The sequence below is a fragment of the Cryptotermes secundus genome, unplaced genomic scaffold, assembly GCF_002891405.2.
Source record: "Cryptotermes secundus unplaced genomic scaffold, Csec_1.0 scaffold462, whole genome shotgun sequence".
In the NCBI taxonomy this organism is placed as follows: Eukaryota; Metazoa; Arthropoda; class Insecta; order Blattodea; family Kalotermitidae; genus Cryptotermes; species Cryptotermes secundus.
In genome coordinates, this window is record NW_019724744.1 from 111,200 (window position 1) to 128,544 (window position 17,345).

The 17,345-nt window shown below is 39.3% G+C and overlaps 1 protein-coding gene across 21 annotated transcripts in view; it reads right to left on the minus strand.

Moving 5' to 3' along the window:
* Nucleotides 1-17,345, minus strand: part of LOC111862848 (glucose transporter type 1) — a 101,929-nt gene that overhangs the window by 37,101 nt on the left and 47,483 nt on the right. For 15 of the 21 annotated variants that reach the window (XM_023848592.2, XM_023848595.2, XM_033750824.1 and 12 more), the window contains 2 exons: nt 16,859-17,000; nt 10,489-10,816 (listed from right to left, as the gene is read on the minus strand). In XM_023848592.2, coding sequence (XP_023704360.1) covers nt 10,489-10,808 — 320 coding nt within the window. In that variant the 5' untranslated portion in view covers nt 10,809-10,816; nt 16,859-17,000. Of the gene's footprint in view, nt 1-6,235; nt 6,273-10,488; nt 10,817-16,858; nt 17,001-17,345 lie in introns of those variants that run through there. The other 6 variants (XM_033750830.1, XM_033750833.1, XM_033750835.1 and 3 more) reach the window with 6 other exon arrangements.

The window sequence follows — 17,345 nt, forward strand, 5'->3', positions numbered from 1 at the left end:
TAAACAACACTCACACAAAGGAACCAGTTAAAAATCCGTGCAAACTCAAGTAGGATAAGCTTCAGAACTCTCCACCAAAAACTGTCAGCCCTATTCATTTGCAAGCTGTGGCAATCTCCATGCATAAAACAGAGTGGCACATGTGTTATCATATTGCCTGAGCAAGCAGCATAATGACACATCTTGTGAACACTGACAGCATTGACCTGCACAACAATTAGAGCAAATCTGATCGATTTACAACACTGCAGATATCAAAAATAACTGAAGGAGACGGGGTAGGAGAAATGTGTGTCACCAAGAAACCATCATCTGGAGCCACCTGCAGGACAGGAATGAAAAAGCGGGGGGAAGGATTGGTATGTAGTAAACAGTTGGGTTTAAACGAAGATTTAGCATATAAGAAAATTATAAATTTTACAAATATAACAGGGTTAAAAAATACGGCCGTGTGCAAGGGACACAGAACTCTGGTGCACTTAATATTATGCAACATTCATGGCAAGGATCACAATGAAGGGTAATTATGGATAAAGGAGAGGATTAAAAACTTCTGTCTCCTGAGGTATAACACCATGCAGTCTGCTGAAAACTAGAAAGAAAGGCAAAGAAGGCTGACAGCAAAGCTTTACTTGCTGCCTGCTTCCTGCTTGTTTCTTGCTTGGCTTAACCTTCAGCACTGGAGATGGAGGTGTTATGTACCTTCGAAACACCCGCAGACATTCAACAGACTGAGTGGCGTTACATCCCAGAAGAATATCTTCATGACCACGAGTTTGAAAACCTCAAATCCTATGTAGGACAGCATATCTGGCAACTTGAGACACCATGCCCTGACACCGTTTGTGTCTTTTGATACCAGTCAGCTTCCAAGGTTACATGTGCCTGTACAAGACCCAAAGTAAAAATTCATGATTCAACAACTCTAAAACTGATACATGAATGTAAATGGGTCACATGATAAACTCAGAGGTAAAAACAATAATAGAACACTGTAAGCGACAAAAATTCCAGAATCTATGAGGGTCTATCACTGAGATCTTAAAATCGGTATCATTACATTCAGGGAACAGGCATAAATGATGGAGATTCCAGATATCAGAAATTCAATAAAGGGACCTATTAAGAATATAAAATAGATGCCAAAAGAATACATATATACAACTGATTCTTGCAAAAGGTTTCAGCAGGATGGCACAATGGTGTACCATCCTATGCAAAATATTCTGTTGTGGCAGTACTGAACCTGCTCCATCACAAGGAGGGTTTCAGCATGTGTTATACATTCTTGCAAGTGCACTTTTGAAATTTTCACAGAATTTGTCATGGGTAACAGACTTTCAAACAGTGAAATCACTGGTATGAAGCGCTCCACCGAGCCTTCTGAGATATGACTCTGTGTAGTCTGACAAAAGTTCACAGGTATTTTAGAGGAAAGTATTGGCTCCATCTTCAGGGTTGAACAGTAAGAAATGCAAGCTACTGTTAAGAAGTAAACAAAGATCAGAGCTATGCTTCAGAATCGAAAAGTACACCAAGCAAATCACATGCGAGAAGCAGAGCTTGGCCTGCTGCTTGAATGGCTCACACTCTTGATCCTGAAGATGGAGGCAGTAAGTTCCTTCAAAATGTGTTGAACTTCTATCACATTACACCATATCACATCCCAAAATACAGTACTCTCCATAATCACCACTGTCAGAACCTCAAATCCAGCATGTAACACAGATGTCTTAAAATGTCAAAAATAGTTCAATTGACTTGGGTAGTCCAGTACCATTCAAGCTGTGATACCAACGGTATGACAGTTTGTGGTATGTTTCACATGGTACAGTGTCTGTAGTCTGAGCCAGAAGGGAGGGTAATTTTTAATGTGGCATGAAAAAATCTCTTGAAAACCTGCCCAATGCTAACTGCATGCAATACATACAGAAGAATGATGCAGCATGCTTGCCATCTGAGGCAGTGAACTGCAGCTATACTGGTGGAGAAATGGAAGAACCCAGATTAACCTATGAGGCTGCAATGTCCTAATAAATTACAGTTCACACAACAAATCAACTCACTAAACTAATGCTCATAAAACTGTGTGAGAGTAATGTTTTCTTTTGTTTGCATTTATTTTGTTTTATTTTATTGTTTGGGTTTTATTTTTCCCCATTGTTTTTTGTGTCATACATTAATTTTACCCTCCAAACAAAAAAGAACAGCAACAAACAAACCACAACAAGAAACTGAACAAACCAAAAATATAAACAAACAAGAAAATAACAGATCTTCCATCAACAATTTTTTTCATGACATAACAGTACAGGTGAATCAAGCAGTCACCTGCAACAGCACTATTTCAAGGCCAGCAGACTTCAAATCCTCCTTCCTTTTTTAGTGTTTCCTAAAAAATTCATTACTGCTGCTATTTTGATCATAACAAGAGCTGGGATGGCTCAGCCGGTATGACTGTGGGCTCGATGAATGGGATTCAATTCCCAGCAGGGACAAAAATTTTATCTCTATTCCACAGCACTCAGACTGCCTCTCGGGCCTGCCCAGCCTCCTACCCAATTGTTCCCCAGGAGTAAAGCAGCTGGAGGCGTGAAGCCAACCTCTCACCATCTAGTGCCAAAGCCAAGAATACTGGAGCTATGCACAGACTCCACCCACACATTTTCATTGGGTGGTGCCTAATAAAGACTATGGATAACTTTACATTACCTATTTTGTTCATATCATGACTTATGCTGAATTTTGTCCCTGCACACCAACATGAAAGTGAATTGTAACGGAAATATATCCAAACACATCTTCCTTCACATAAACTCTGCATAACGGTTACAGTACGCAGTCACTTTCTGTATAATATGCTGAGCAAAACGTTAGAATGATAAGCAGTGCACTGACACACATGCAATGCCCTTCTGGCCAACAACATATGTCAACAGAGGAGCATGTTCTTATAATGAGCCAGGCTACGTACATTTCATGCACAACGATCCTGTCTCGAATGCAGTTCCTCCCAGACAGCATCACAACTAACCCAGCAGAAAAATACAAAAACAAACAAGAAATCACAGTCACTAAGGAGAAGCAGAGATTACACAAGTGCTACAAAAGGATCATGTCTACCCTCTGTTTGTATGGCTCAGAATAAAGTGATTAGCATGGAACATGATCTTAACCTATCAGCATGGAGCATGCTTCCCATTTCTTAAAAATCACTGCAAATGATCACATTGCTGACTGTATAACAACATAATGTGTTAAAAAGTCTGGTATACTTTATTCTGTGCCATGCTGTAGAGGAGGTCATTAAGCTACTGACATACTGAGCCAGTTCTCTTTCCCTTTCACCACCCTGTCCATTTCTGATCCCGAAAGAACGACCTTCTTGACCAAAATATCAAAGAAAAGAAGATTGAAAAGGAAGAGGAAGAAGAAAACAGAATAAGAAAAATAAAGAAAATTTAAAGGTAAAGGTAAAGCTATCCCTGTAACAGGCCATGGAGCCTCGTATTGTGAGATGTTGAGGCTCCAACATCTTCTAGACAATCGGCTCACAGATGGCGGTGAGGTTGTCAATCTTAAGCCCTAGCTGGCTGCCGTTTATCTCCCAGGAAGATTCCTGGTACTCATTTCTGTTAGAGGCTGGGTTGACCACAGGGCCATAGTGCAGCTGCAAGGATTAGGTCACTTGAAAAAGCCAATGACCTCATCAGAAATACAACCTGCAACCATCCAGCTTGTAGCATCGTGCCTCAGTCAAATACAAAGAAAATATGGAGAAGAAAAGTTGAAGATGACGATGAAGGAAGCACAGGAGATGCAGAAGAGGAAGGAGAAGGAAAAAGAGAATGGGGAGATGGAAAGAGGACAAAGAGAAGGCAGAGAAGGGGAAGGAGGAAAGAAGTGAAAGAGGAAGGAAGAAGATGTGATGGAAATTGAGTTTAAGAAGGAAGAAGAATACAATTTTTCTGTGATGTCATGCTGTGCTGTCTGATAAAAGTTTACCAAAATTTTAGAGGAACACACTGTCTCCATCGTCCGGCTTGAAGAATTAGCTGAGCAAGCACACAAGCAATCAGCAATCTGCCAGCAGAGTTCACAACCCTGAGGACAGCGCAATTCACGGTCAATCCTGCAAGGATCTCAGACCTCACAAGAAAATAAGAAAAGGGAAAAGAGGAAGCAAGAGATATAAACACAACAATGCTTTTTACACCATCTCCATTGTTGCATTGTTCAGAAACACATCACTCCACTAAATATTCAGCTCTTTACAACACATCTTGGGTCTGAAAGTGATACGACTCACAGTAAAATTTGTTCGCTTAGCACAGAACATGCTAAAGTGGTAGCATATCCATGAACAACTGAGGCTGTTTGCAGTCCTGAATATCAGACTGTGACACTCAGAAAACTATATAACATATATGGAAGAGTAAGTAAATAGGTCACAAATGGAAGTAAAACAGCTGTAATGGAAGTAATAGGTTTTCTATATGCTATCACTAGGTAACAGCACAGTCCACCTTCATGTCAGTCTAAGTAGCAGATGCACATGTGCATGTTCAGAGGCTGGTTTTAGTAGTCAAAATGGTGACCATGCTTGAAGGTGTACTAATGAAGAGCAGCGTTCTGTTGTGCATTATCTGCATATAAAAGGATTCAGTGCAAAGTATATTAATAAAGAAATGTTTCCTGTTTACTGTGGGAAGTGATTGTCACATGAAGTGGTTTACAACTGGATGGCAAACGTTCCACTGATGAGGAAGAGGTTGAAACAGAGGTGCAGAAGCAAAAACAGTCGGAAGATTTCTATGCTGCAGCTTTCAACACACTGGTAAAGCAATGAGACATGTGTATCAATGTTGGTGGAGGTTATGTTGAGAAATAAATGTTCTTTCCAGGTTAAAATATCACATGTTTTACATTTTATATCCATGTGTGACCTATTAACTAACCCTCGCTTGTAGTTCAGAAATGAGGACAAAATGTGTATCAGCTCTCAGAAGTCAGGACAAAAGACAAGTCATAAAAGAAACTAAGCAATGGTGTGAGGATTGAAAAACAGGTTGATACTCAACTGTTGGGACAAAAGATCTGTAGGCCAATGGAGGTAAGCTGAGTGTCTGTTTCAGCTATGTGTGAACATGAGAATGTGGCAGGGACATTCTGTAGGCAATGTTTATAAGATTACTTCCCAACTGTGTCACTATAGGCAAGGAAATGCTTTTCTAGAGGATTTTAACAGTGGTATATTGCATGCATAATTAATGAGTTTCTGGACTCTGTCCATATTCTAGTATTGTGAAGGAACATGTTTTAGAAACTGCATCTATTTCTGTTCTCAATTGAAAGAGTGGGGAGACATCTAATTGATGGGGTCTGTAAGAAAGACCTAATTTCAAACACTGAACTAGTCCAGTGATTAAAACTTCTCATTTGTGGACTGAAACAGATCCAGTTGTGAAAACACTGCATGTTTTGGGATAGTAGACAATGGGCAGTCCTGTATCTCAGTAATCCCATGGCAATACCTTGTTTTGGCAAAACATCTCCAATATGATATACAGAAAACAAAGTAATGAAAGGTGGATACTCATCCTTGTTGCAGGATGCCTCCACTACAAAGAAAAATATAAAAATTGCTCAAGTTTGTTGTAAGAGGAGAGGTGCCCCAGTGAGGTCCAGAGCCAGCTGAATAACTATTCTTTGTTTCCCAAACTTATGTGTTTGCTGTCAGGGATCCAAATCTAGTGTCTTCACATTAATATGCACACTGTCCCGGCTACAAATCATATAGCACAAATGAGACTAAAGTCTTTTGGAATGAGACCCCATTCAGATTGGCAGATAGGTACCAAACTAAACGGCGTCACATCCCAGAAGATCATTGCTGTGGAAACCTCAGATCTCAGTACAACACAGTGTACCTCACAGCATTCTTAGTCTCATATTCCAATGAATACAATAGCCACTGAGGTAATTATTCAAATCTGATGAAGGCACAGTGTAGATTCACTCTCCCACAGAGCACAGTAAGGCCCAAAATAAAGCATACCAGCATCTCTGGCTGACACCTGACCTGTTAGTGTTAGATCATGTGCAGCAAATTTTAACAGGACCAGACAGGTCCAAGCATGGACTCAGGGCTTTACTGTGGGGTGAGCGGAACTGGAACTATTCATGACCACTGAATTCAAACAAAACACTGATTCCACAACTTTAATCTACTTACTTCGATGAGTGCTGGTATCTGGGATTTCCTGTGTGTGCTGAAACCAGAGAATATCTTATTTTTACTATCCCACGCTTGTCTGTTGTGTAATGTTGTATCAGAACATGCCAACATGCTAAGTAAAACTATTACATTTAGGCTTTGTACAGTATCTTGGTAATTCAAACGGCCCCTCACTATGCACATCTGTGTGCCATGGAGTCACAGTTCAGTGCCTTGAGAGAATTCATGGGAATCTTGATTCTGGAGATGGTGAAACTATGCATATGGAGTGGTGCTACATGATTCTAGGGATGATGTCTTCAGAAACTAGAGGTCTTCAAGATATTTCATTTATCCTGTATTTAAATATTCTACCTCCTACATCTAAAGAGCTGTTCCCTCAAGAGAGATCTACCTCACGAACCTGCACATGTTACTTCATTAATGTAGATACATTATCTCATGAATTTAGAGGCGTCATCTTATGAATCTGAAAGTGTACTGTCTGGAGTCTGGAGAAGATTCCTCAGGGCTAACAGGGTGATGCCTAGTAATACCGGAGTGGTCAATCGTCTCTTCACATGATTTATGAAAGCAGCAATAAACAGAGTAGAACCCTGCTGTCCACTCATGCTGTTTTGTTGCCTACATCTGCAGTTACATCTAGATAGCATCATTACATTATTACTCATAACAGGTGAAAGAACTCACACATAAGCATCACAATTAAAGTTGATATTACAACAGTAAAGAGGTGAACAAATTTACTTATTTTTGAAGTGAAATCCATTCCAAAGGGTATATGTCAACAGAATAATATAAAAGAATTATAAATGTTATGAAACGTATATTTGAAAACAATGCAACAATACAGTACACTCTGATCCAATACTAATACATAACAGAGAGAGTAACAAAGAGAAACAAACGCAAAATCCAAATAATGGCTATGAAACTAAACGTCTATGTATTTTGTCCGTCAATAATGCAACAATCATTAAAATATTCACCATTCAACACCAACACAACATGTTTTGGCCACAGACGGCCATCCTCAGGTGTTTCGATGCATCAAAACTGTTGCACTGTTTTTGTTGTGCGCTAAAATTGCGCATTGCAGTCTACTTAAATTAAGATCTTTTGTAAAATCCTATCCACCTCATAAAGGGCGTTGTCCACTTGTTTAAAGCCCCTTTATGAGGTGGATAGGATTTTATGAAAGATCTTAATTTAAATAAACTGAAACGTGCAATTTTAACACGCAACAAAAACAGTGCAATAGTTTAGACGCATCGAAACACCTGAGGATGGCCATCTGTTGCCGAAACATGTGTTGGTGTTAAATGGTGAATATTTTAATGACTCTTGCATTATTGATGTACTAAATACATAGACGTTTAATACAGATGTGCAACAGGATGCTGAAATACAGAGTTACAATGGGTATGAAACTGTTTTGAAGTACTGATGGAAAAACAAGAAAGGACAAAACTGGAAATTAAATTTTTAGAGAAGTTAACTCAACATTCATTGCTAGAGATACAAGAGAAATCATTACATTGGTTTGGCTATATAAAAAGAATGGAGAGGAAACTATATATCAGGAAGGGTATTAGAATTACAATTTACAGAAAGAATGTCTTGAACAAGATGGTTTAGCTACCTACAGAGAGCAACAAAAGCTGAAAGAAATGAAAAAGGGAAAGACTGTTGGGAATAAAGAGGAGATTGGACACTTTTCATCCATTCATCTGTACAAAATGGAAACGGCAGAGAGATTACTACTTATCAAACAATGTGATGTTTCTGATACAATGCCACATTTTCAAATCATTAAGTCAGTCTTACAATTGGGGGCCAGTCAGACAATGCAGCGAGTATATTACTATGAAACTCGAATACTTCCTGCTGTAGAATACTGCTTTATCACAACAATTTATCTTAAAGTAATATAAAGCTTGTTGAAATTTCAGGAGGAAATTGCCACCATTATGCACATTCTTTGTCACACTATGTTTATTTCACTTTGACCCACTTTTACATATTACAGCCCTTGAGGGACACTCTTGATTTCGCTGAATATTCACACTACTAACTTTAAAAGTTCTGGAAAGACAGCTATACTTACAATAAGAACTGATGTTGAAAGAACAGAAATGTGCAATAATAGGTGCTGCTATCTAGAGGTAGGCTATGAACTTTTGTTTTTTTGGCAAAGGTGGATACTGTGTACCTTTCATTGTTGTTTACTGCTGCTTCATTCACTCCTATTTAAACTACTACCAACTGTGACTGCTATAACACACCTGAACTCAGAATAGAAAACCATATAACTGGTAATAAATAGACTACTGAATCCTGCAACCACACAGCTTTGTTTTGGGAAACTTCAGAAAGAATTCAACTGGCTGCCATAGAACTGTGTTGCTTAACAAAACCAAACTGTATCTGAAGATCTCTCTCTTCTTGGACATGATGCCATGTAGTCTGCTAAAAGTTCACAGGTGTTTCAGTGGAACATACTTCCTCCATCTTCAGGGTTGAAAAGTAAGCCAAGCAACCAGGAAGAACCAGCTGACAAGCAGAGTTCCAAGGGTACCAAGATGATCTACCAATGGACCCACTTCTTTAGAAAAGTTCTGCTTGCAATCTGCTTCTTCCTGGTTACCAATTTTACTTATTTCTCAACCCTGAAGATGGAGTCAGAATGTCCCAAAGAAAACCCAGTGTACTTCTAACAGATTATATGGTGTCTTGTGCCAGAATATAGGAATATTCATAATGACTGCTGTGAGAACCTCAACTGTAACCTCTGCATGATCGTGTTATTAATGGCACAAGATACTGACTCTATCACAGCATGTGGAGACCAGACTCAGCATGCGCACACTATAATACTGCAGCCATGCAATTACGTCCGTAACCGTGAGGCGACAAATCGACAAACTAGATCGGACACAAGCACATGAAGTATCAACAGGCATTCTGGCACACAATGAGCAAATAAACTGAAAGAATGAAAATAAGTGAACCCTGCAGGCTGTTGGTGTGAAGCAACATGTTTTTACATCTAAGAATTTCTACTGTGCTCTTTACACATGCTTCAGAAATTCATGAAAGTCAATAAGCAGTTCATGCGTGTATTCTACACTGTGTCAATTTTATGGCAGTGTTTGCATTTCTACATGTCGAAACACTTCATAACAGAGCGAATGTTCATGTAAATTTTTTATGTCAGTGGCACTGGAATGGAAGATGGCACATGAATAGGATGCAAAGGAACAGGGGTGTAAAAATGCATGCAGCAGCTCACACAGACAAACACAACCACCCAGCATAGTATGTACAAAAGTCTGTACTCCAAAAGTAAGTCACATGCATTTGCCCATATTTCACTGTGAAAACATAACTGTTTGTATCAAACTAACATATTACTCTCTTGCCTTCCTTTCTCTGGCATACTGTATCTTTCTTTTCTGTGTAATTATGTGACAACACTGTCCATAGCGTACAGCATCAAATGTTAGGATGGCAGATGAAAGGATATGAAAGAAAGCAGCTGTGGCATATTAAAGTACTATCCTAGCATTAGCTGGAGGGATTGAGGCAAACCATCAGAAGCCTCAGTAGCAATAGCTGGTGTCCTGGCCAGGACTCAAACAAAACACCTTCTGAATATGAGCTGATCGTTACTGCTGGCCCAATCTCTTATCTCCTGCCTTAAACTGTAAAGATTAAAATATACATAACTATAAATTTTCCTGAAAATTAATCTCTCAAATTAAGGGCAAAATATAGAGTAAGAAAGTCTCAGAAGAGAACATGTGGAACTAAGATGGATGAAGCAATGACCGAGGATGGAGAAAACTGCACAGTGAGGAACTTCAGTTGGGCCAGCCAGTATTCAAACCAAGACTCTCCTGAATATAAGTCTACTAAACCAAGCTGATTGGCAACTTCTCTGAACAGATGGCTCGTAATGATTACTGAGTTGGTTGTGATTCAGAATGCACAGGGAAGCAGGATAAGTCATTTAGAAGAACAACAGAAGAGGCTATTCTGTTGAACTGGAAGAATAACTACCTAGCACACAGCCTTCCAGAGCTCCTAACTTTTGCATAGCATACTCAATTGTTGATGAAGAATGTTGAAAGATGGTAAGAGGTAGTAAACGCACTCACCTGAACCTGAACTGATGAGTGTCAGTCGAACTTACTTTTGGAAGTACAGTGTCAGAATGTGTCTATGTGTGGCCGAGGCATGTTACATACCTCACAAGCAACTCCCTGAGAGTGGCTTCGTCTTCCTCCTGAATTTCTTCCTTCGTTTCATCACTAACCTTCCTCCGCCGGGTTGTCGGGTGGGCCTCCCGAGTTCTGGCGGTCAGCTTGAGCTGGGGGGACCTTGGTGCAGTTGCCTCAAGATCGCCACTGTCGCCCACGGCAACATACTCCTGCAGTTCCAGAACTTCCGCTCCGGGAACCGGATGGACTTGTGCTTGAGCTACCTCTCTCTTGTGATAATGTTGATGTTGTTGCTGGGCCGCCACAGACTTTCTCATGGATTTAATTCCTGGTTTTGTCTCGCCCATTCTCCTACCTGAGGACCCAAGCCATTACCACCACCAGCACTCAACACTGCATGGTACACTCCACATGTCAGTTCATAACGTAAGCTACCGTACGCTATGAGACTACATTTTCATTTCATTTCTTTCTGAACTTCACTGAAAACTGGAAGGTTTCTAAACACAAGACACAACCTGGCAGATTAGTGGATGATGTGCTTCTTCATTACAGTACCATACAGCTCCAACCCTTGCCTAAAAATTGTAACAATAAAATATACAGGCTGGGACAAAGGCCCAAACAGGGAGTGGGATGGAAACAAGTCACATAGCTGCTCCCCCCTTGGGTTATTTTGGGGGGAAAAATTAAAAAGAAGGAAATATACCAAATATTAAAACCAAAAATTATAATAATTTTTAAATCGATTTTTCTTTACTCAGTATGCTAGGATGACCAGTAAAAACAGTCATAAAGGGCTTGAATATAAGTTTGAGAGAATATTTTTGAAGAAAAGGAAGGCTGTGGGAAGAAAGAAGAGGCTGAAGACTTTTCATCAACAACCTACACAGAACAGAAGTGAAGATCATTATATTTCAACCTCTAACCCTCTGGAAACCAAAACACATACATACAATACAGAACAATTCAGTTCCATCTCACAGAGAATACAGTGCTACTCCACTGCAAAGACAAATTGGTTATGCTGTTCAGAGAAATAACCATTACTGATTCTGAGAATCATTTTAAACATACAAATACATTCTGTGGGTGAATTACAGAGTATCTCAATGTTATAAAAAGTGCTTAGAAGTTAATTCAACATGAATGTCATATTTGTTTTCAAGGGCGATAAACTTCCCAGCAAACTGAAAAGAGAAACTTATGCAAGGAGATGATCACTGTATAACAGCTAACAAACTCGAAGCCCTCATTTTACTTATCACATTCAATTAATTTGTACAACAAGAATAGTGTGTCAAAGCTGTGTGCATAGAGCCAGAAAGTAGCAGAACTTTCACTTGCCCTACATAGCATTCGGTTCCACAAGCCGATATCGCCACTTAAGATTAATGACCATAAATTTCTGATCATTCACAAGAAACCTTTAGGACTAACACACCACAGTAACTACAAAAGTTTGTAAGCTAAGTAATGTACTCATTCCCTACTACATAGCCAGCCAAGTGCCAAGTCATAGATGAAGCCCTCAAATGTGCTGCCTGGTCATGGCTATTGGTTAGGATGTGGTGGCAGATGGGTATGGAGCAGGGGGGAACTGAGTAAAACTGGGGAGAAACTCCAGTGCCCCTCCAGCCACCACAAATCCCACATGAAGTCACACAATACTGAACCTTATACTCTGCAGTAAGATGCTTGCACCTAACTGTCTGAACTAAGTAGCTAAATAAATACTTAACTAACTTGCTAATAAATGAATTCCATACTAAATATGTTCCATAAGCATCTGCAAGTTATTATATCAGTCAATAAATTCCTTATTTCCAAGAATTAAATATTTATCACCATGAAGATTACTATCCCCTGAGATGTGACACCATGTAGCCCAAACATTACCAGCGTTTTAGAGGAACTTGCTGCCTACATATTAAGGGTGGAAGAATATGTATAAACAGAGTAATTATGAGTACCCTTGTACTCAGAAGATAAAGGTCATAGATTCCTCCAAAACACTGTAGACAGATACTAATGTTTGGGAGGAACCTGTACCCTCACTTTCTGGGCAGCAGAATGAATGGTGATGCAGCGGCACCAACCCTGGAATGAGCAGATCACTACAGGAGGCTGGTACCTATCAGACTACATGGCATCACATTATGTGATCTTAACATGAACATTTCTACTTTCTGGGATACAATACTGTGTAGTCCAGTGAAAGTCAACCAGTACTTTAGAGGCACACACCACCTCCATCTTCAAAGACAAAGAAAGAGCCAAGCAAAAAACCAGCACAGAAAACCACATACAAAAAATGAGGGCACCTATTCAAGTTAGAAGGTATATGGTGTTATATCCCAAAAGACATAACTTTTCATTCACTGCTGTGAAAACTTCAAATCCAAGTTGAACTTTAAAAAATTCAACTTCCTACATTATGGTAACACAAAATCTCATGAGAACTCATTCAACCAAAATGAGGTGTTGCATGCTGACAGATAAGGCTAAGCTTTCAGAAATTACAGTGAAGAACAAATACATCATAGTAAAGTCAAGCCTGTTACAATATAAGAAAACAGCAACTGACTTGCTATGCAGTGTGAACAGTATAAATGCCCCCACACTGCCACTCAAGTGTTTCCCCTCAGGCCAGTCTTTATTTATAAAGGGAACTACTGCAATAAAAGTGGTTTTGCAAGAAGAAAAAGAATAATGTTTGAAATAACACATGATACCATTACATTCTAATTAGAAATCATATAAGCCTTAGTTCTATAATCTGTCTGATACTAAAAACAGACTGCACAAGCTACATTCAGTTATCTGTTTTCCCAGACATGTCTTCTGCAGGAAGGTACTAAAATGATATGTATTTTACTCATTTAGTTAAAAGTTTTATATTTCCTTAATAAATACAGTGCAAATGAGTTCATTATAGATTTGCAAGCTGACACAACTGCCTAATGGCCAATTACAAAGTCAGCACAAATACAAATACATATACAAAGAAACTTAAAGACAAAAACAAAGTAATTAATACAATTAAAGTGCAGTAATAATTAATTTTATTAACACAAATAAAAGTTGATAAAAAGAAAAGATTATACATACTGTACTTAACTGAATATAATCAATTCACTGGTAAGGTATTTTAATAGACAAGAAAGCATCATAACAAATTAAATTATGATTAAAATAAATGTAAAACATAATTTTGTCCTTTTGCTTAATTGGCTAAACACTATGCCATGAAGCTGTATGGGGGGGGGGGTATAGCTTCACATGTTAACCTCAGCACTAGATGGAGGTGAGCAGTCTGGTACACACACCAGCTGCTTTGCTTCCCTGGGGCAGAGACCTTGGTACCCACTGGACAGGAGGCTGGGTGGGCCACAGATCCAATCTGGGTGAAGTGGAGAAGAGACACATCTCTTGTCCTTGCTGGGAATCAAATCCTGATACTTCTGCCAACCAGCCTGTAGCCCATCACTATTCCAACTGAGCTACCCCACGTCCATAAAATATGATTTAGAGAAACAGTTTGTTTTCTTATGAGTAACAGTAGCCTAGTAACAACAGTGATAATGATAATCAGTTGAAGATGCAAACAGCAGCAACAACAACAACAACAACAACAACAACAACAACAATATTGATTAGAGGGGCCTCATGATTTAAGGCAGGCACTGTCTTTGGCCACTCAGTCACTCGGATCTTGGGCTTCACACATAGATGTGTGTCTGCATTCTTTCTGTCTTTAGCTTGTCTTGTAAAGGACTTCTCATGGACTGATCCCCAATACATGGAGACCTATATAAGATTCATAATTTCAGAACTACTTCCCATTGGAAGAGGTTAGAGAGTATACCTGTAAGAACCAAATACCAACAGCAGCAACAATAGCAATGTATTCCTCTTTTAAATTCCACGGTAGCAACAAGAAGTGCTATACTCCTGCATGTACTGGACATGTAGTGTCAGTGTTTGGTGTTTATGTGGTTGTGCAGTGATCATGCATTGAACTGTGCATGGACTGTGCTGCAACTACACACAACACTGCTGCAAGTCACTACTCATTCACAGTAATGGAAATTACTGGCACTACAGCCCACTGTGAGCCTTGGACTCTTTGTGGAGGTATAGTTCCAGTGTTTCTCAAGCTTCAGCACTAATAACAGATGAGTGGTAAGTATCACGACCCCACCCCAACCAAGGAAAAGAGATCTCAGTTTCCCATTGGACAAGAGGCTGGGTGGGGTCCAGGGTTGGTCTGAACACATTGGTCTGCACTACATACAAATCCCTAGTCATTACACTGACTGAGCTAGCTGGCTAACAGTACACAGTAAACCTAGGGGTTAAGCATGTCAATTAAGGTTTCAGACAGATTAAGCTGGCTGATGCGACTTGTATTTGCAAGGTGATTGGTTCAAATGTTGGCCAGGACACAGGCCATTCTGACTGAGGTATCTCGTGTGGCTTTTCTCAGTCTCCTTGGACAGCACTTAAAATTAGGCCATGACTACTTCCTTCCATATCTTCTTCAATTCACTATTCACTAATCATCCCATAATTTGACACTACATAACATAAGCTTTTGACAGCAGTGTTAGACAAACCACAGACATATAAATTCTTATTGACTGTCGACAGTTATTTCAGGAGGCAAAAAGTGGATTGTTGTAAATGTTAATATATCTTAAAGTATTCAGCTTTTATGTAAACTTTTGTCAAGCATAATATCACTGGTAATGGGCATGACTCACATTTGGAATGTGTTCAGTTTGATCTCTGCTGAAAAAGCAGATATGGTAAATGCAGTATTTCATGGTTTTTCTAAGTCTTTCCAGGCAATTTCAACAACAGCAACCACTAATGGCCCACAGGTACTTCCCCCACATTTCTTCCCAATTCACTAGTCATAATCACCGTCACCTTTAGTTGACACAGCACCACAGCATCACTCCCTCCCTCCCTACCTACTCCCCTGCATGTCTGATGAACCAAGCACCCACCACACCAACCAACCCTGCAAATGGAAGCACAATGTGCCTCTGAAACAACTGAAACTCTGCCCATATCAATGTGGTGCAAAAACCAAAGATAAAACTCGACTTCAACAATAAACTACTGTAAAATCCTAAAGCCAACAACCTAAAACTCATTCGGTCTCAAAATGCCATTATGTATAACTGGAGGGATTACCATAAACGAAAGTAAAACATGAAGTTTCCATTTCAAAAATATGCAGTTTCAATTGAAAGACTGAAACAGAACTTACATGTAGCCTTCAAACACTCTTTCTCTCTAACAGTACGATGTTAAATATATAAGACACTGTCCATGTAAAGACCACCGCAGCACAGGAAGGAAAGATGACACAGTTAAATTATTGTCATCTTTCAACCTCAGCCGGAACAGCTGATCGATTTTTTGATAGCTAAGTTTATTTTAAAAGTATAAGCGTCAATAACATATACGTTGAGTACTTTATACTAAAAAGATGTTTCCGGCTGTTACCAGCTATTACAGGCGTTAATATGGTTAAGCTCCATATTCAATAACTTGGCTCATTACTATATGACACCTGTGTTTCTGTGCTAACACTGCCTATCCCTGCATGTTTTCCAGATGAGCATTACAAAGCTCTGTACTCAGAGCAGTTTAATCATCCCTGTGGGGCAGCCAACAAAGGCCAAGACCACACTTTGATATTACAGCAAGTTTTGATTCTCTTTTGTTTATTCAGTAACTCTATCTTGACAAGAACCAAGTTAATACTTATGGAAGAGATGTGACTTCAAGCAGCTTATAGGCAGTATCCATCTGATGCCTGTAACCGGATCTCAAACATTACAGCTTAAGGCTGATAAGTGAATCCTGGATGATGAGTTTCCATACCTACTATGTAAATACAATCAATTAATTTCACTGTAACCATTTGCATCATCGTGAGTCACAACTCAAAAGAGGAAGCTGAAAAAGGAAGAAGAAAGGAGTTTACTCGTATACATATATTTCCTTCTCAAATGTAAAATATTATCTTGTCCTACTGCTCTATCACATGAGAGAGAGAGAGAAAGAGAAATGTATGACAAGACAATAACTTGCACTCAAGACAGAAATATATCTGTACAAAACAAAATAACATGAAGAACGGCGGATAACCAGGATGATAGGAAGGAGAATGAAAGGAGGGGAGCAAGGAACTGCAAGAAGATGAACATGAAGGAGATGATAAAACAAAATCGCCGTTGTATTATGTCATCGCTACGTCTGATGGTGTGGGTCTGAATGGGATGAAATAGTATGAGCCACAATGTGCATCCTGTTCTTAGCATTAAGTTTTGTCCTTTATAGCCAAATTCCAAATGACAAAATCAAACATTTTGATTACCTGGAGACAGAGCTGAGCCATTTCCAGGCTTAGTGCATGGAGAAGGCGGCTACCATACAATCAGCAATATTCGTGTTACTTAGTACGGAGGTGGTACACAGGTTACTGCCACGTCCCGAGCAGTGATGGGCCGGTAGTCTGCCTGGAAGCAAAACATAGCATCATGTGAAACAAAATGGCACACTAACACAGGCACACAAAGTGTCTTCCACTTAATGAGCTCCTTAGGCTTGCAAGTGGTTAATGGATACACATAAAATTTGCAGTTGACATAAAAAGTAAAGCTAAGCCTTAAAGGTTTCTGACATTTGTGAGTAACAGTACATTAGCTATAACTATTATTTTCACCATTGTCCTTTATATTTTATGTTTCAAAATGTATGCTTTCAGAAGAAGATCCAGTTTAACAGACGTGTGTTTCATAAAAATTAAGACATGGAGAATGTCCGAAATTAAAGTCATAATTACAGAAAAAGTTATTTTGGCC